The sequence below is a fragment of the Cotesia typhae genome, unplaced genomic scaffold (genome assembly GCF_013202065.1).
Source record: "Cotesia typhae breed Kobodo isofemale line unplaced genomic scaffold, CoteBio_Ctyphae scaffold_13, whole genome shotgun sequence".
Lineage (NCBI taxonomy): Eukaryota > Metazoa > Arthropoda > Insecta > Hymenoptera > Braconidae > Cotesia > Cotesia typhae.
Window position 1 is genome coordinate 7199634 of NW_027423774.1, and position 21874 is coordinate 7221507.

The 21874-nt window shown below is 30.1% G+C and overlaps 1 protein-coding gene across 3 annotated transcripts in view; it reads right to left on the bottom strand.

The window, feature by feature from the left end:
- Positions 1–21874, bottom strand: part of LOC141534865 (solute carrier family 7 member 14) — a 68111-nt gene that overhangs the window by 21995 nt on the left and 24242 nt on the right. For 2 of the 3 annotated variants that reach the window (XM_074254471.1, XM_074254469.1), the window contains exons 3-8: positions 19994–20147; positions 19465–19695; positions 12524–12732; positions 1018–1189; positions 760–943; positions 67–688 (exon numbers count right to left, since the gene is read on the bottom strand). In XM_074254471.1, coding sequence (XP_074110572.1) covers positions 67–688; positions 760–943; positions 1018–1189; positions 12524–12732; positions 19465–19695; positions 19994–20147 — 1572 coding nt within the window. The remainder of the gene's footprint in view (positions 1–66; positions 689–759; positions 944–1017; positions 1190–12523; positions 12733–19464; positions 19696–19993; positions 20148–21874) is intronic. The other variant, XM_074254472.1, reaches the window with a different exon arrangement.

Sequence of the window (21874 nt, forward strand, 5' to 3'; positions counted from 1 at the left end):
GGATCACTTATCGTGATATTCAGATTTCTAAATAAATCTAATGGAGAGAATGAATTTTTAATTTACCTGCAATCGTCTTTGAATGTAATTCAATGGAGGTCCAATAATTGGAGTGGTTCCAGGATACTGATGAGCGCTACTACAACTAGAAGCAGCCGCGGCAGCATGAACGCTACCATAAAATTTATTTTCTGTCCTATCGCTGACTAGATATTGGTCATCTTTACCCAAGCCAACGTCATCTTCTTCTGCACCGTATGTATCGTCTGATTCTGGTGACGAACTATTCGCTCTTCGAACACGTCGGACAGTAACCCGCTGACCATTACTATTCGTTGTAAGTTCTGTTTGAGTTGCATGTATTGTGTTCAAAGCACTGGTAAGTTGATCAGAACGTAATTCTTTGCTGTACGTGGTTGAGCTATTATTTTGGGTCTCTTTTGGTGGTGATCGACAAGGTGTACGTAGGCTTTGAGGTAGCAGCTCAATTAAATTTGTTGAGTGGGGCTGATAACGGAGAATAAGGACGCATGTTGATACGAGTGTATAAGCCAATAAAGTACCGATTGACATCATTTCCACCAAGACATCCAATCGGATTAAAAGTGCAACAAAAGCAGCAGCAACTCCAGAAGTGAAGGTCGCTAAGGCTGGAGTGCCTGTCAAAGGTAAGAGTTGACTGAAAATTCTGAAATCATAAAATTATGTTAACTATATATTGGATTGTGTGTTACATCTAATTGGATTGTATGTATTTACCGAAAAATAAGTCCATCTTGAGCCATAGCATAGACTATTCTAGGCATTGGGAACATGCTACCAAACATAGAAACTGTTAATCCTGCTACTGCTCCAACTGCAACAATATATTTGCATTTGTTTGCTCCAACTTGGCCAAACATGTCTACTAGCGCTGAATCTGTATCTACTTGATCATATGGAACTGAAAAATTTACATAGTATAGATTTTATTGAAAATTGTAGGTGGTAAACAAATACACCCTGGATGATTCTTACCAATTAATGTCAAAACCATGCTGCTTGTTACGTATGCAGTTAAGATGATAAGAAGTGATGTAACTATCGCTAGTGGAATACTTCGTTTTGGATTGGTTGCTTCTTCGCCCGTTGTCGCAATAATATCAAAACCGATGAAAGCATAAAAACATGTGGCGGCACCAGTAAATACCTAAGAAAAACGAAATGAGTTAGTCATTAGATAAAAATAGTTCAACATAATAAGAAATAACTGCTTTTAAGAAAAAGACTACTTGATTTAGTTTTTAAAATTTTGCGAATTCGATTTAACAAAATATTATTTTTAGTTATACATAGACTAATTATCTGTTACCCCGAAAAAAAATTTTTTTTTAAATTATCGTTCAAATTTACAGAAACCGTGGGATAGATGGCATGACCTCATCATTTTTCGATAAGCGAGATCATTTTTTAAGGCTTTTTCAACAAATTTCACCGTAGTTTGCCGTAAAATTTATTAGGTTTTCCATAAATTTTATTTCATTTACCATATACTAAATTAATTTTTTACGTAATTTTATTTTAAAAATGGTAATAACTTAAGGGCCGCATTTTGTCCCACAATTACAGTGAATTCAACAGTAATTTTTTAAGAATGCTTATTTCTGTATAATTTCTAAAGAAAACGGTTGGTTTTGTAGGTCAATACCCACAGAAAAACAAATTTGATTTTATACGTACACATTCTCTCGACTTTTGAGTATCACGCGACTGCCTTTCTTAAACCTAACATAACTTATTACAAAAATCTGAGATAAGCTAATGATAGTTGAGATTAGCTAATTAAAAATCGAAGAACAGTTTCAGGAGAGCATTTTTGGAGTTTACTCCTTAAGAATCAATTTTCATATAAGGCCCCCGGTATGAAAAAAATATGAAGAGTAAAATCTACTGAACAAATGACCTCGTTACGTTTTTGTGCACAACCTATTCTGCATACCTTTCACTTTTCAGGCGTGAGTATTAAGACGTAATAGGGTATGTAGTCTGGTCAACAAGTGCCTTTTTAGTAAACTTTTTTTAGCAGTCTCCGAAAATTATATGACAATTGAAGTATCATTCAATTTGGAATGGCATCTAGATAGTTTTTGAAAAAAATTAAGTTCCGCTCGCGAAAGTTGCAAAAGTTATTAATAATTAACTAAAAAAAAAGGGTTTAGTTTTTTGCAAATATCTCAAAAACTAATAAAGATTTTAAATAAATTATAAAAAAGTTTAAAAAAGAGGAGGAAATTTCCTTGAAAAAGTCCCGAATTTCGGAACTCTAAGTCCAATATTTATAATTTTCCCAGGAAGATGAAAATACAGCCGAAAACGGGTGCTCTGTCTTGCGTAAGCTACGCCTATTTTGGACACTTTATTAATAAAAGTTATTCTAACCTATTAAAGATAAAATTTAAGAAATGAAAAAAATCAGGGGTCGACTGGATAAATAATTAAACCATCATCTGCCTAAAAAAAATTTTTATCTCATTTTTTCAATTAGTTATGCAATAGTTAATTAATAATTTTTTCTGTGCAACATTTACATTGCGTGTGATAATTGTTAAACTATAAATTTGAAGATTTTTTCCTCTCTTGGAGCAATTCTTGGAAGGCTTCAGAATAGATTCCCGTTCAAAAAATTAAAAAATTTCGATTTTTCAGTTTTTTATCAATAACTTTCGTTGTTTCAGAATTAAAAACTTCAATTAATCATCGAAAAAAATTACTTTTTCAAAATATTATTAATGATCCGTTTTTATGTTGTCCGAAGCTGCATGAAAACAATTTTCAAAAATTTTTATCTCTTATTGTTTAAAAAATTGTTATTCATAAACAAATGCATTGTTCATAAGGTAATTGAAAATTTATTGATGGAATTTCAATCTTCGATACAAATAATGATTATTAAAAGAGAAATTGTCCCTTAAACAAATTTCCGGAGTTTATTGGAGTTTACACACAACTTTTTTATTTACATTTATCGATATTGATTTGTGATTTAAAAATATTAACAAGTTAATAGAGTGAACTATTTGAATGAATTAATTGTATAATTAATGTAAAAAAATATATCATGTATGTTTCGAGTAAATAATAGTTAATTTTATTTACCGTACTTTACTAATCTATATACACGATATAATCGTTCATAAAGAGTAAACTCCAGCCGTGCGTCGGAGCTAACACACACAAATTGTTTTTTTTTTTTTTTTCTAATTTTCAAACTGCAGAATGTTTTCCACGAGTCGTTTAATTTTGATTTTCTTGACAGCATTCGATGCAGTTCTTTAAGCACAAAAAATTTATATAAAGTCTTGAGTTAATTGGTCAAAGAATTTGAAAGTTGTCTAAAAAATAAAGAAGTATTATTTTAGATTTTTATTTTTTAATTGTTCAAAATCAGAGTACAATAAATAACTGTCTATTTTTGATAATTATTTATTTTCAAATCGGAAGATAAAAATTTTTGTATAAATAAAAAAGTCAAGTTTGTTCAAGTCATTTGATGTAGCAATAAACGTTGCGTAATTATTCAATAGCAAAGACTGTCGTTAATGTATCAATTTATTTATAGACATATCATTGTAAAATTGCTATAGTCTTCAGATGTAGTTCTTGTTGAAATTACTAATATATCATTATTACAATACATCCATTTAATAAATAGTTATTGACTATAAATTATCTCAGTAGAACTGTGAAAGATTCTATAGTCTGGTTGAATGATATTTATGTGCATGAAAAAAAAAAGATGATTTAAAAATTGCACCACTAATGACTTAAAAATCCGATTGTACGAGTGGCGTTAGTTTTGGTTTGAGGTGATAAGATAATATATAAGAAGGTATTCCAATCCTGCAATGCATGATGGGAAATGTGTCAAGCGGTTGCGCCACCACGAGTGTGTCAGGCACACTAACTGGCAACTAAAGTACTTTCATGCTAACTCCGATAATAATGAAATATTATTTTTAATAATAAATCAACGTTTAAAAAAATTATTTCCACCCTCCAATAACAATAATAAATGATAATAATTAATTAGAAACTATTAATTCAGTTTTTTTATTGTGTCCTCAATTTCTCCGGTTAAACCGGCTTCTCTTAAATGCGGCTTATCATTTACCTTTGATTTCATTCTAAGTGCTCATTTAGTAGCACGAATGATTTTTGCTTGATTGTCTATCCATCAGACTGGGTTCGAAACCTGGTCACTGCACGTTTTTTTTTTTTAATAATTACTTTTAACTCCTATAAATAATTTTAATTATTAATAACACTATTATAAAATTATAATAAGTATTATGATAAATATTATTACTTATAATAATTAGAGCATGGATTATTGTTTATAACCGGTGAGTAATTAGGGTATATATTCATGTTAATTATTCAAACAAGTAATACAGTATTAATTATATTGAACAATAAACAATTGAAGTACGTAAAATTACAATAAAAATTTGATAAATAATAGCAGTATACATAAAATATGTTTAAAATTTTCAAATCTCAATTTTATTGAGAAAGAATATAAACAATTAATAAAAAGTAAATAATGCATGCACGGACATTTTTTGTAGAAGTACGCATGTATGCACTTCGAGAGCTGAATATTACTAAATTCGGATTGTCTGGCTGCACCGTAATATCTTTAGCAAGAATATGTAGTCGCAATGAAATAAATTTTCCAAGTACTTTATCACGAATTTCATGACACTTTGGAAAAATTATGGAGTCATTAACAGCTTCTTGGACACTCTTCATTAAGACCTGATGGACAGACTGCAAATGTAGAAGTGATTTTCTGTACGTCGTAAAAACTTTTTCAGCAGTCTTCAAAAGCTGATACACTGCTTCAGTCGGATGTTTCAAATTTCCCCGATTTATTGCATCCGTCCAAGCACTGCTCGCATTCGACAAAGGTACCGGAGAGATTATTGCAGTTTCGCAATCACTGCAACTATTCGCAGAAACAAACACTGCCCAACCACAAAGATAATAAAGTCCATAGTTCTGGATTTCAGATAATTCACTATTCTGTGGTATTTCGATGCAACTTTGCGTTTCATCATCATCAGTTTGAAGTTCAGTCTTCTTTTGTTTGAGGAACTCTACATAGTACGGTTCATCATCATCTTCATAAGATGCAGATGATGGAACTCGTAAATACTGAGCCACTGCAATCAAGCGCATTCTATAGCGTAATTGACGAGGTTTAGGGTGAATATCACCACCAGCTCGAACCTGAGAAAATAAATTTTCCACAGAACTAGAAGTTAGTCGCCCGGTAAGAAGATACTGCAATTTTCCAGAGATAACTAAATCTTCTCGTAAATTCAATGCAGTAGTTGTAGCAAGAATTATGCCTCGTTGAATCGGTTTCCATTTATTGTCAGAGCTAAATTGAAGTTGTCTGATAATTTCAATGAAACTCTGTAGAAACTCTACTCGTTCTAATGATGCTTCATCAGTTCCAAGTGAGTTACTTTTATGTCGATATACCATTGACTCATACCACTGACTGCACAGTGTAATAAACCAACCGGTTGTTACAGCTTCTTGAGGAAGAAGACCAGTTTGAGCAGACAGAACCAACGCATGCCCCATTTCATTGCTAAAATTTTTTCTAGCAAGTCCTACATGCATTTTATCAAATTGTGATGGATCCAGAATTGCAGCAGTAAGACCTTTGACCAGTACAGGCCCACCAACTGACTGTAATTCCATAAGTCGCCGAACATGCGTTATATCCACTTCGGATGATGGTAAGTTGTTTGCTTCAACTGTAGCTGCGCTTAAAATGAATTTAGTCTTTAATAATTGTGACCAAATTCGTTTTAGTACGTGCGGAACATCAGAAGTCCAATGAAGACGTTCCTCGGAGTTTGATGGATGCTGACTAAATGAAGAGATAAAAAAGCGACTGGATGATATGCTATTAAGTGTCCACATTCCAACATTGGTAGATCCTTCATCCGTAGCAATGCATTTTACAACAATTCCGTGTTGGTATAGCAATTTAATTATTTCTTGAACATAATTCCAGAGAAGTGTCGAAGTAACAGATTTTCCAGTCAAAGCATAACCAATTAACTGCTTCCAATGACTTTTCAATCCACGAGCGACAAATGCTATTGCATGATAAGCCATTGAGTCAGCCCCAGCTGAATCTCTCGCTAGTTCTGGAGTCACTAACCCAATAAATTTTCCTAGAGCACGATCATACTCAACAGCCGGGTGAATAGACATCTCATCTAAAGCCAATATACAATAATGAGCAGTCTGATCGTGTTCTTGTTGAATTTTAACCCCTAGCCATTCAATTATATTATTGAAAATTCCAGGAGCAAAATTAAAACCAAACAATCGATCATATAAGGTAGAAAAAGCAGGTAAGGGAAACCCTTCAGTGTCCCTTAAATTTTTGTAGGCTTTAGTACCCATTAATAATCGAATTCGTAGACCTTTCTTTATGGTTTCTTCAGACCAAGGTTTGGAGTTTGTAGCAGCATTACCTTTTAAAAATGACAGCTGATCTGGATTTAGGAACTTCTTCAAATTCTTATCGAATGTTGTCGACCTTTTAGTCATGTGAATAACCTGAAATTAATATTTTACAGTAATTAATTAGGTTTTTAATATAATAAAATGTATATTAGATTACTTTAAAAACCTTCAATCGCGTAACAAAAAAAATCCCACTGAGTAAAGGTCCCCCCTTTCCCTTTATCCTTTATTTCCCCAACTCCAAAAAGTTTGTCTTTAATGACAAATTTAGCTATGAATTATAGCTAAATTACATTGTACTCATTAATAAGTTTTTAAATAATTAAATTAAAAAAAATTTTAATTTTAATATTTTATTACCTGGCTTTTCAATGAAGCATTTTCGTTGAGAAGCTTATCAATCTGTTGCTCTAGCAGCAACTCTCGTGGTGATTTATGTAGATTGTGAGGTGAGTGGATGTCAGTGAAATTATTTGAAGCTTCATCTAGTAAACCTTCTCGAATGACTTCAATATTTTCATCTGCTGAGATGCCCAATCCTAAATTATAGACGAAATAATTATTAGTTGAATAAATGAGTAATAAAATATAACATTAAAAGATCAGAAGTTACATTTGACAGAGTAAAATAAATCTCAAGTATAAGTGCAGATAATGAGTGTACATTGAATGTTATAAAAATAAACAGAAAAAAGGTACACTTGAGCCAAGAAAATATTTTTCTTCTTAATTATTTTTTTGAGCGAAAAAAAAATTTTTTTGACAAGAAATTTCACTTATTTAAACCAAATTAATTGTATTAAGTATTTATGATAATTTGAATCAAGAAAAAATTACTTCCACTAAAAATAAATGTTGGAAGTAACGCCTAACGGTCTTACCCCATGAGTAGTGGGGAGGTCATGTGATGTCATGATCCCTGCCTGAGATGAGATTTGAGAACTGTACCACCACTTACTTCCGATTGAGTTTTGGTAACGTGCGGATGCACATATTAATAAATACTCTTAACTATTAATTGGTATTGTTTATTTAACAGGCCCTACCTAATTCTAACAATAAAATTTCAAGAAAAATTTTTACTTCAGCCAAAACAACTTCGGTCTTTTTTCAGACACCAGAAACTTTTCTTAAACCAAGAATTTTGTTCTCCAGTCAAAAAATTTTTCTTTCTGTGTAATAAGTATATTTGTTTATAAAAGCCCATACCAATAACTTTCCAAGAAATATTACTGCCAGATTTAATATATTTTACGTTTAGCCTTTTATTTTTATAATTAGAAATGTCATGCTATCAAAAATGAGAAGATACAGATATAAAACAAAACAACAGTTAACATTTTTCCTACTGATATTTCACTTACCCAACTGACATTTAAATATATATCAAAAATTTCCAAAGGCTAGCTGCTTTACATGAAATAATATATTAAATTTTAATAAATTGTTATGTTATCCTATAAAATATATTATAATTTACTGAGAAAATAGTGCAGACTCACCTTCAGCCAAATCAGACACTCCAGATTTGCGTCTCTTACTGCTGAATGAATAATTATTATCATTATCATCATCAGCATCATCAGTATCAACAGCATCGAAAGGTTTAGGAGGAGATGGATTCAAAATATCTGGGACAACATTTTTCCTCAATTTATATGAATGATTGTCACAATCAAATAAGCCTTTACTAAAATGGCCCTGTCAACAATTAAAACAAAAATTTACCAAACTAATTATTTCAATTATTAAATTACCTGAAAAAATATTATTAAATAAAACGACAGCTTTGTAACTATTGCAATGTACCTCACACAGGCGGAAATTATCGGTAATAGGTTTCGAAATATTGCAAGCAGTTGCCCATTTTCTTCTCATGTCAACTGATCGAGAAAACCGCAACATTTTGAAACCTTTTTCGCTGCTGTTGTGACAATTAGAGAAGCTGCATCCACCCATGATCTATTAATAAATCTTAGTTCTTAAATTGTTATAAACAATGTTAAATCACCGTACAGCTGATTAATTGAGAAAAAATATCCATACTTACTTTATGTTACTTCGCTAAAAACACTATCAACAACAAAACGCCATTAACAACGACTTGAACTTTTTAAATAAATGACGATCGCTAAATTTTTTACTACTTTCATCAATTAAATGAATTAAAAACTTTTATATTAATCCGTTGACATAAAACAAAACGTATATTTTTAATGCTTAATACTAAAAAAAAATCATAAATAATTATGATAATATTTTATGATTTTTATTATTATAAATCTATTATTAATAAAATTTATGTTAAACATTTATGATTAACGTTGTATTCTAAATATTTCCCGCCATTCATAATCGTATGTTAGTGAAAAATTTATTATTTTTACAAATAATTATAGTTCATAATTGTGAAATACAATTTCCACAAATTGAAAAATGTTGCTTTTCCCATAAAAAAAGGACATAAATAAAAAACATACCCTAATTACTCACCTGTTATAAACAATAATCCATGCTCTAATTATTATAAGTAATAATATTTATCATAATACTTATTATAATTTTATATTAATGTTATTAATAATTAAAATTATTTATAGGAGTTAAAAGTAATTATTAAAAAAAAAAAAAATACGTGCAGTGACCAGGTTTCGAACCCAGTCTGATGGATAGACAATCAAGCAAAAATCATTCGTGCTACTAAATGAGCACTTAGAATAAAATCAAAGGTAAATGATAAGCCGCATTTAAGAGAAGCCGGTTTAACCGGAGAAATTGAGGACACAATAAAGAAACTGAATTAACAGTTTCTAATTAATTATTATCATTTATTATTGTTATTGGAGGGTGGAAATAATTTTTTTAAACGTTGATTTATTATTAAAAATAATATTTCATTATTATCGGAGTTAGCATGAAAGTACTTTAGTTGCCAGTTAGTGTGCCTGACACACTCGTGGTGGCGCGACCGCTTGACACATTTCCCATCATGCATTGCAGGATTGGAATACCTTCTTATATATTATCTTATGAGGTGATACAAATATTGTAATAAGGCCCCGATGTTGGCTGAGCGGTTCAATGCGTTGATCCGTTCATACAACTCTAGTGGCAAGGCGCGGGTTCGAATCCCGGCGAGTCGAAAGATTTTTCACATGCTGATATCTTTCGATTCTCTGAAGTTCGCTCCAGCGCCGCCTAGGTTTAAGGCAAGTTCTTAACCAACACAGCTCCCTTACCACAAATCACCCAACGGCCGTATGAGAACATACTCTCGGTGCCAGTATAATATAATAATATAACAAATATTGTAATTGCTACACAAGCATGCGCTTGAATATTGTATAGGTTATATCTGTTGTTAATGTTTTGTGTCGTGTATATTTTTTTATTTATTAAGAATTTGTTGTAAAAAACGTGAAAATAACATGGCCGATGATTTTGTATATTCAATACTAGACGAATATTCTCTTGAAAAATTTATTTCAAGGTCAAGAATACGTATATTACCGTCAAGTTAGTCCCATTTAAAATACATTAGATTAAAAAATTATATCACCGGGTGATGTAAATTTAGGTTCACCTCTGTTCACTTCACAGGTGATACAATTTTTATATCGCTTGATGAGCTTTTAAAGCCACTTTTTGTCCGTGTAGTAATCGAATCCACAAAGTTGTATGAACTTTGTATTTTTAACAAGGGTATTAATTTGAAACTTTTATTTGAATACTCACATATGAGTACATTGAGTAGGGTCATTCCATGTCAAATCGACCAATAGTTGGAATCGACCCCTTTCGCTTTGGTCAAATCTTGGTAAGAAGCTTTCTTTTATTATAAAATGAAGTTCTGTCAAAGGAAAATAAATGAAAAAATTTTTTTCAAAAGATATGCAAATTAAAAATTTTGTGATATTTCCAGTTTTTCAATTTTTTTTTGTAATATCTCGAACGCTAATATAGATATAAGAATGACCTTTTGTTTGTTCGAAAGGGGACACTTGGAGTTATTAAAAAAAAATATTTTAGAAAAATATTTTGAAAAATGCCAAATTTGTCAAATTTTGAATTTTTGAAAGTCGTCAAAAATGACGGTCAACAGTAAATTTTTGGCTCAAATTTTTTTGTGTACTACCTTGTACCAATCTTAAAAGATCCTGAAATTTTTAAAACTGTGTTTTTTAAAAAATGTGAATTTTTGAAATTTGTTAAAAAAAATTTTTTTCTTAAAATGTTTTTTTTTTATTTTTATCTTAATTGAGTTTGGCAAATCGCTTAATTTTGATTTTTGAACAGTTAAAATTTCATTTCGTGGTATAATAATAAGAAAAAAGAAATTTTTTTTAATTGTGTGTCAGCTCCGACGCACGACTAGAGTTTACTCCTTACGAATATCGTGTATATAGATTAGTAAATGATGGTAAATAAAGTTAACTATTATCTTACTCAAAGCATGTATGATATTTTTTTACATTAATTATACAATTAATTCATCAAAATACTTAACTCTATTAATTTGTTAATATTTTTAAATCACTAATTAATATTGATAAATATGAACAAAAAAGTTGCGTGTAAACTCCAATAAACTCCGGAAATTTGTTTAAGGAACAATTTTTCTTTTAAAAATCATTATTTGTATCGAAGATTGAAATTCCATTGATAGAAGAGCTACCATTTCTAAACTTATTGACGGATTTCGCTCATCTTCGAGCTTATTGAAGGTTATTATCTATAGAATATGTGTGACCAATTTCATCTAGATCCGTCAAAAACTGTAGACACAATCGTGGCAACATCCCGCGTTGTATTTCATATCTTAATGTATATAAATCTCCTGTCACGATGTTTGTCCGCGATGGACTCCTAAACTACTTAACCGATTTTAGTTATTTTTTCTTTTAAATGTGTGTTTTGTTCCAACTTGAGAGATAGGATAGTTTTCATTTCAATTCATGGTCGCAATATTTATTAATTAAGAATAAAATGATTACTTATGTTGATTATTGTTATTAATTGTAAGTTTCATAAGTTTGAAACAGATGGTGCCTTACAGTTAACTGTAGTACTGCCTGACATAAATATATCATAGATGGTGGTACGTTTTAATTCAAATTATCTCAGTGTTGTGCACGTTTTCTAAATCACTCAGCCAGAGCAACGCGTGGCCGGGTCGCTAGTATATATGTATATACAAATTTAAGTCGCTAGTAAATATATATATACAAATTTTTTAACTAACGTTATTTTTGAGGTTTACTCTACTAGTTAAGAGATATTACGAAAAAATTCTGAGTAAACTCCGACATGAGAACCAATGCAAAAGATTGATTTATATGAAATCTATCTAATTAAATCAGATGTATCAAGAAGATAAGTTTTAGAATTTTTATTAAAAAAAAGTGATCATCATTTGATGCAACTCAATCTGAAACAAAATCATCAACTGCTCGCTACCACCATATCCACCTGCATACTATGTACGTGTAAATTTGCAACAGTTTTCGAACAGTTTAAATGTTCAGTAAACTTAAAAATGCTAACGAAAATTTAGTCGTTTGAGTCGGGTGAGACCCAATAGTAGAACTTTGAGGCTATCCTGTAGAATCAACTGTTCTTGAGGATTGTTTGTTGCTTTCAAATACGTGCAGGACTAATTAATTATAAAAAATATGACCTAAATTATTCTTTTTTAACGGTTTTTATTTAACATGTGAATATCGGTTAATTATTGTCTACATGAAAATTTTTGAAATTAGTAAAATCACTTATAGACCTGCAATTATAACATATAAAACGATAATAGTTTGAAAAACTTGAATATGCTTTGGAAACTTTTTTGTTAAGTTATTGAGCTGAGAGTTTCCTCTAAAATATTGGCGCTCGTAATGCAAAACATATTTCATGTGTTTTTTCGCCTAATGTTAGAAAAAGACTTCGGTAACAAAGTTTTTACAATAAATTCAAAGAAAATATAATAAAAACTTACCCCACTCCAACCATAAGGTAGAAATCCTTTATGTTCAGACCAGTTACTTGAATCGACGTAGAACATTCCGGCGGCCATTATGAATACCCAGGAAGCGAGATTAATAGCATTTAAAATATTGTTAAATACTAAGGATTTTCTGACTCCTGCTACTAATAGTAACATCATCAATAATGTAATTACAAAGGCAATGAAATCAGGTGGTCGTCCTGAAACAGATTAATGATTAAATTTAATAGTTGGATTTTACAATGTACTGTTTTAACGTTTTTTTATAAAAATTAAGATAGCCGGTATCAAAAAATTTTTAGAATTGTTTTTCTAATTGTAAAAATTAGTACAAGAAAATGAAAAAAAAATTTCATTCATTAAAAACTATGATTGCAATTTAAAAAAAATATCATTTAGTTCTAATTTAATAATTAAAAAAAACTAAAAAAATTCAAAATATAGGCTAACTTTAGACAGAAAAAAAAATTCTTGAGTACACAGAAAAAAAAATTAATTTGAATCAAGAGAAAAATTCTTAAACCAAGAAAATCATTTTGAAGAGTTTCACTGTCTTGGATCAAGACGAAAATTTTTTAAATCAAGTAAAATTTATTTGAACCAATAAAAATTTCTTAGTTTAAGAATTTTTCTACTCAAATCAAGAAGATGAAATTCTTCAAAATTATTTACTTGATTTAAGTAAATTTTTTTTTCTGTGTATTTTTTTTTTTTTTTTTTAACTTCTCGCTAAGAAAATCGGGAAGTTATTGTTTTCATCCCGTTTTGCCAAAATCGAGTTTTCATCAGATCTCGACGTTTGAAGGTCTCAGGAAGCTTCCCTGACTACTTTCGCGATGCTGTGTGTGTGTGTGTGTGTGTGTGTGTGTGTGTGTGTGTGTGTGTGTGTGCCTCTTATAACTTTTGAACGGCTTGACCGATTCTATCGCGGTTGACGCTAATCGAAAGGGATTGACTGAACTTAGATTTTGAATATGGTTTGGACCGATTCGGACCGCTTGATTTTCAGAAATCTCGAAAAAACTACAAAAAAATTTTTTTCAAATGTGGTTTTTTTTAAATAACTTTTAAACGGCTTGATCGATCAATTCCAAAAACTAATCAGCTCTTAACATCAAAAAACCACGTCGATCGCCATCAAGCCAGTCGAAATCGGTTGATTCGTTCGTGAGTTATCGTTGACGAGAAAAATCGACAAAAAGTGTTTTTTTCGAATAACACTGAAATTTCCTGTCTAATCAATTTTTTTGAAAGTATATCATAGAATTTGTAAAACTGCGTCGAATGCCGCTAACCGTGTGAAAATCGGTTCATTCATTCAAAAGTTATTGCGGTTTGAAAATTAAAAAAATAGTGAATTATTGAACTCCTTTCAAACTTTTGAGCTCGGAGAGCCCAAAACTACACGAAAATTAGATTTTCCAGCTCGAAGAGCTCAAAAACATAACAAGTGCAATTTCGAGCGCTTAATTACGAAAGTAGCGGGAAGTTGCAGGGATGGCCTTCAGGGTCAACCGTTTTCCTAAATTTTTTTTCTTTTCATGTAAATTAACTCTCTTCATAATATTTTCATAAAAATTTGTTTAGTAAAAACATTTTAATTCATTAAGTTATAAAAACTTTCTTTGAAAATCAGCACGTTTAAAAATTTTTTAAGGATCGTTCAAAATTCTTAAAATTTTCAAAATCATAAAAAAATGAATTTATTGTTTATAATCCTATGTCTTCTTTTCAAACCATTTTTCATCTCAAAAGTCATGTAATGCATTATAGATATCATAAGGAGGACCCAGTATGTATAGCTTGTATAAAAAAAACTCTGTAAAAAAATAACTCGATGCCACAATAATACGGTTAAAACAACTCAGTTATTAAACAACCCCGGTTAAAAATACTCCAAACAAAATATCTTGGTAAGAAAATATCTGAGGAGAAAGTGATTCCAATGATGAAGTGATAATATTGCTATACAAATGTTGATGGAAGTATTTTCATTTTTTTTAGTTCTATTTTTATTGTGAATTGGAGCATATTTTCATTTAGTTCGAAATTTAATTTTCTGCCAATTCCCCTATTTTCTTATGCTACGGTCATTGGTTTTGGGTTACCTCTCTTTTCATCTCAGAAAAATTTGTCTCAGCCGAAATATTTCAATAACAAGGCATCAGTGAAAAATATCTCAGGACAAAAATACCTCTTATGTTTTTACTTATTGGCGATATCGGGGTCCATCATCAGTCATCATCATCATTATTTTTTAGTCCTTGAAATATTTTGTCGAAGAATATTTTGTTGGTGATAAAGACGCTCATTACCAAATATTTCACAAAAGTATCGATTTCAATAAATTTTAGCAAAAAATGCACATGAATATTATCCCAACGATAAAATTACCCATTTAGACATTTTTACTTAAAGTAGGAAGGGATCCACCCCCTTTCCTAACTCCCCACTGGATATCACTTCTGGACTCTCTATTGCCCCTAATATGGATATTAAACTCATTGGAATTTTATCACATTGGAGATTTTTGCAATGGATATTTTGCCAATTGGGTAATATTGCACTGAATATATTTTGGACGGCTACCCCTCTTTACATCTCTGAAATTACGTCCCGAGACAATAATATTTCAGACATAATAATGTCTCGGTGCAATTTTTAATTTGTGTGCAGATTTTATGTTCGAAAATAGGCCAACACAAACGCGCGTAATAGTGTTGCGCCTTTTTAACAAGGTTTTTGGGTGTATTTATGCTCGAAAATAGGCCAACACAAACGAGATATTATTGTCTGAGATAAATTTGCCAAGATATTATAGGCTGAGAAATTATGAGGGGTCACCATTTTGGACATCGACGGATGAAAATTTCAACATCGACATTATTCCCTTGGATATTCCGACCGGTTACTTGGCTCACCTCGAAAAGTTTTATACGAAAATCGATGCACCACACGTTTCAAGCAAACACATCATAAATTCAATTCGAAAAACTTTTAGCGGTAGATATGAAACAAACTTTTTGATATATCGATACTCACGTTCTAAAATGCCGTAACCCTTATTTGAAAAATTTAACAGCTGACGGTAAATGATTCAATTCTAATGTTAGTTGAGTGAGATTTGACATTATTAAATTATTTAACTTCTAAATTTTTAATAGGAAGTCAATAATAGTATTATAATTTTTTCATAAAAAACATTAAAAAAAACTTACATTGTAATCACCGAAAGTTTCAGCTGGGTTACATTTATAAATTGGGTCATAAAACTTTTTTTGATTTATAACTTTGATTGATAAATCGAAACAATCTGTTTATATTCTATAAAACGATTTCGATCAAGAGTTTTAGTAAAAAGAAAAGCTTCCTAATATTATGGGAATCATTCCTATAATCATAGTAATTGTTCCTATAGTCAGTATAGGAAATTCTATAATATAAAATTGATGATTCAATTGAAGTTAGTTTAGTATTGAAGATCTCAAAAATTTCAAAAGAATGGTTACTGATTTTTTATTGGTTAGGATTAAAGCCCGTGCGTATGCGCGCAATTTGAATTCCTATTAATCCTATAAATTTACATGAATAACATCTATATTTTTCTTTCCGTATATATTTACGTTTTTGACAGTAATTTTTAAACGCTGATGTTTAAATTCTACTTACTACCTTAGATAGCCACTGTTATAATTCCTGATAGTAGGGGAAAGTAGCCTAAAGCGAATACCTCGCCTAAAGTGAGTAGGTGCTGTTTTATTATGACATTAAGTGCGAATGTCAAAGTATGCATTTGTAGTGATCATGGGAACACTCCTGAGTATTTGAAAGTTCTGATTGGGTGTTCGAATTTTGACAGAATGTAACTAAATACAAAATAAAGAAATTGCTAAATTTGTTAAAATTACGAATGGAATGTGTCATCAGATGATTCGAACACTATTACACTTATGATGATATTTATGAAACCATATGATTTTGGTACCATTTAGCTCTAAAGAACGATACAAGTTCGGACGGTTCTTATAGTATATATATATCTTAGTATATAGGATATATCTTATAGTATGTCTTAATTATTAAGGAAAAACATGTACATAATAGGTGAAAAAGAGGATTATTTTAATTCGAAATTCTTTTGATAAATTTGAATGAATACGTCGTGAAATGATTATTCTAGAACTAACTAATGGTTTATAATATATTAATAAAAATCTGATCATAAATTTTTAATTTCTATACCCAATGAGATAAAGATGATTGCTCTTTCAAATAATAGGATATAAATGGCTCTTGATATTAATCAAGTTGACGGTGTAATTTCGAAGAGTGAATCGATTTATCAAAGCAAATGTAATTCATTTTTGGTTCACTGTGGTTGGGATTACTCCATGTACAATTCTAATGGGGGTATTTATAATTTAATTATTTAATCAGCGCATTACAGTTCAATAATTACTTTCAATAAAGTTAGTCATTGTAGAGCGGTAAAAAAAGAGGAATCAAGAATGAAAATATATTTTAGTAAAAAGACAATGACGAAATGACATGAACAAATGTAGTGATAATCGATATAACACTTTTCTTGTATAACCGAATCGGATCGATGAGGTCCACAGGTGCTAGACATTGAGTGTCTTGCGCAAGCGTTCGTCTCTCTTCTATTTTTTTCGACCCCATTGCTTATACTCAATCATTTTTGGAAACAATAACTAACCAATTACAAAGAATTCAATTCATCTAATTATTCACCTTGTTATATATTTAGTTATAATTTCATTTATCAATATCTAATGTAATTTTACATTAGATAGTAGATAGACAATTCATATTTAGAATGTCTATCAAAAATAATAATTCATCCTCGTTATAATTTTCTCAAATATGTTCAATTTTGAGTCATGTTACGTACGTTATAAACCATTTACTATAGTGTAAGCTAGAGCATGATCATATCTTCAATACCACATGTTTTTTCTTTTTGATTAAGACGAGATATTTTTTAATATTGAAAGATTTTTAGGGCAGTTCCATCCCTGAAACTTTTCAGTTTTGAGCTCTTTGAGCTTGAAAATTTAATGGTTGTAAATACATACTTTTTCAAAAATTTTAAATTGTGATCGAATTAATCGTTTTTCATAGGATTTGCAGCATTCAACACAGTTTTTTAATCAAAAAAATATTATTTATTAGCTGCTAAATGATTTAACGTAAAATTTTGAAGTTATGTAAAAAAAAAAAAACACTTTTTTGGAATTTTTTAAAATTGAATATTTTTTGAACAATTTGAACGATTCTGATGCGGTTTGTGGCAATCCATGCAGTTTTTTGAATACAGAAAGATTATGTATTACTGACTAAGTGATCTGGAAAGAAATTTCAAAGTTATATAAAAAAAAAAATTAGGAAAACGGTTGATCCTGAAGGCCATCCCGGCAACTTCCCGCTAATTCCATCCCTAGGCACTTAAAATTGCACTTATCGTTTTTAAGCTCTTCGAACTCAAAAATACAATTTCTGCGGTATGAAATTTTATGCGTCACTCGAGTGGTTCGAAAGATTTCATACTAACTTTACCATCTTTCTATACCTCTGCGTGTAAATTATGTAATTTCGAAAATTAATTACTCAAAAACGGTGTGGTGAATTTATTTGTAATTTTGGTGGTGAATTATTAACATATTTATCTTTCAATAAAAGAAATTTTATAATTTTCTTGAAATCTGCCTTGCAGGACCTAACTACTTTAATCATTTTTCGTTTCATGTGAAGTGATATATTTGGATTAAATAAATCCGAAACAGTATTTTTCACCAGTTTAATACCACAGATGGTTTTTGAATTTGTGCAACATTACCTCAAAAATTTTCTTATCAGTCACCCTGTATTGATACACAGTCTTGATATAATTTAAATCTTGGTATGGAGCTGATGCTGCAAGAGGTGCCACAAACCAAAATGACACAAATAAATACTACACCTATAAAAAATTTAACTTGACTCAAGAGCAAGAATTTTGAACCAAGAACACCATTTTGAAGAAAAAAAATTTCTTGAGTTAAAAGGAAAAATTCTTTAGTCAAGATATAATTCTTGGTTCAAAAAAATTTTCTTGATTTAAGAATTTTTCTTCTTGACTCGAGAGTGTTATTTTCTTTAAATTGGTGTTCTTGGTTCAAGATTCTCAATCTTGAGTCAAGTTAAATTTTGTATCCGTTTATAAATAAACAAATATCCAAAAGAATTTGTTGGGTTTCAAGATCTACTTCGAAAATGTCTCGAAAAATTTATATTTTCAGCAAATTTGATTTCATCGACACTCTAAGAATGCGACTAAAAATTACTTAACAAATAAATGTGAATAGATAGAAAAAGTACAAATAAGCGGCAATATTATTAAAAATATATTTAATACATAGCATCGTTAATGTTACTGTAACTGTTAATATTTTTAATAAAATTTTTGAAACATTTATAGATGAAATAAATGACTATAACATATGAAACTTCGTAGCAAGACTGAAAAACTATGATAATAATTAAAAACACAACTTAAACCACAAATAACTTTTAAAGGATTGATTTTATCGAAAAATTATAAGATAACTTCTTTGTAAAGCATTCAATTTCCCATTAGAATATCCATCAGTTATAGTCGTAGTGGCATTTTTTTGGAAGGAAAAAAACTAAATCCAAAAAGTTCCAAATTCCCATATTATTTAAATGGGAAATGTAACTCGATTTCGGCATGGTTTAATTTGGTAATTAAGAGCTTATTTATGTAAGATATTTTTTTTAGGTCAAGAACTAAAAATCCAAGAGGTGGCATTGAAAAAAAAAATCAACTTGAGAAATCATGGACACCCTAGTAAACACGACCTAAACTTAGTTTACTTTTTTTTCTTTTCATTATTGTCTTTCCAGTTACTCACCAAAAAATGTTCCAAATCCATTGCCGATTGCGCTAGAAATAGCGCCATCCACCAGGGCATCCAAGCAAGCACTCAAGGCACAAGCACATGCACTTGTACCAATAAGATATTCGAGAACCATATTCCATCCGATTATAAATGCTATTAACTCTCCAACTGTCACATAACTGTACATATATGCACTTCCAGTTGTATGAGGCACTCGGACACCGAATTCGGCATAGCACGCACCTGAAAAGCAAAGAAGAGATTATCAACAGGATCTTTAATTTTTTTATAGGAAAATTAACAATATTCCTTATTAATCTATAATCTATAATCTATAATCTTTATATATAAATATAAAATGCTTCGTTAGGATATGTTAAGCCGGGGTTTTCTCTATCACTACCAATTCTAATTAACTTCCCGTTGGGCAGGTAAATACAAAATAAGTTTTTATCCCCGGGAGTGATATTGAACTTTATTACTTATTAGTTATCATAATTGCATGAGAAAGAACTAATTTATGGTTTTATTTTGTACTCGCCAGAAAAAATAGAAGCGATTGCTGCTATTATGAATGAAATAACGACTCCGGGTCCTGCGACACTTCGAGCTACCATTCCCGCTACCAGGTACATTCCTGTCCCAACGCAGGAACCAACTCCAAGGGACGTCAAGTCTAAGGTCGTCAGGCACTTCTAGAATGTTAAACATTTTTTATGAATTATATGGTAAATATGTTGTATACGTTAATAATTGCTTCTTCTCATAGCTTTTACTAATTTTCTTTAAAACTTAATCACTGCTCAAGGAAAAAAAAATATTCTTCCAAGGCGGTTCTCAAAGTATCACTAAGCTAATTATGTTTCAATCAAATACGTTTTGTAGTTGTAATAAGAAAGAAAGTAGCGCAAAGGATCTTCCTAACAAAAATTTCATACTTATTAATTACACTAAAAATGTGGTAAAAAACTGCAAGAATTTACGAGTTCTGCATTCATAAAAGAAAATATCAAAGGAGTTAAAAATAAATTGAACAAACTAATAACCATAATTTACTTTCATTGATATGAAAATTATCTAAAAAACTCAATAAAAATTTTTTATTCAAAAATCTACGTATAAATAAACTTCTTTTTCAATAACGGCGATCAAAACAAAAGAAAATTTTTTTCTCAAAGAGCTAGTTTTCGTACAAAATTTCGTACAAATACGAAATTTTAATTTCTGAGACTACGGCAGTTGATGTTCGGATTACTTTGACATCGATTAGTGCTTTGCGATTGGTACCTGAACTATGAATCTGAGCTAGGATGTGGAGTCTACCCTAATTTCAATTTCGAAAAATTAAGTTTTTGAATAGTCATTTTTTTTTTTTTTATGTATTCAAGTCCGTGAGTTTATAACTTTACAAAACTTCAAGAGCCAATTAGTGAGTTTATCGTATTAACTTAAAAAATATAGATTTTTTCGTATTTTCAACTAACCAATTTTTGTGAATAAAATGGTCAAAGACTAATAATGTTCTAAAATTTGAACAAATTGAAGAACGATTAATTGAGCAATAAAGTATAAAATTCACAAATAAAAATACAAGAGTGCACTAAAAAGAAAAAAAAAATTTTGCTATCGCAACTATATCTAAAGTATTGTTACAACACAACAATAATAGAGTTTCATCATGGGAGTGATTGGTAGAGATGTTAATAACAATTTCAATCACTACCACAGCAATCTATTTCAGTGTTCAATTACTAACTAACCTCTCGATAACTAAACTTGTACAGCGTTACAGCAAATCGTATTGTGTGGATCATGATTTTTTTTCGCAGTTGCCAGAGTTGAATAAATTAAACAATATAATAAAATATTAAATTTAAGCCCATCTAAGTACATTTTATCGACTCGGGTGTTCAAAAATTTTGATCATATTAGTAAATAACCATTTTGTGCAATTAAAAAAGACTATAGTTAAATTTTGAAAAAAATCTACCTTAAAACAAAAGAATTATATATATATATATATGGTTGCCATGGTTAACGTTGCTATGGTTACCGTTACTACGGTTACCGTTGCTATAATAACTGTCAAAATAAATAAATTGTAATAACAAATTCGATTGTTAACTAAATTCAGAGAAATGATTAGAACGAAAGTATAAAGTTACTAAATACTAATATTCTATACAATGTTAGGTAAATATATTTTGATTTCAAATTTTATCGATTGATTGTTGGGACAGTAGGAATTTATAATCATAATTTTTTTAAGAAAGAATAGCTAAATCATTAATAACTGAAATAGCTAATATGTATTTTAATGATCATGAAAGATAAGCTCCATCATATTATAACACAGCTAAATATAACATAAATATTATGAAGTTGATATTGATTGATTGATTGATTATACTGACTTTAATGA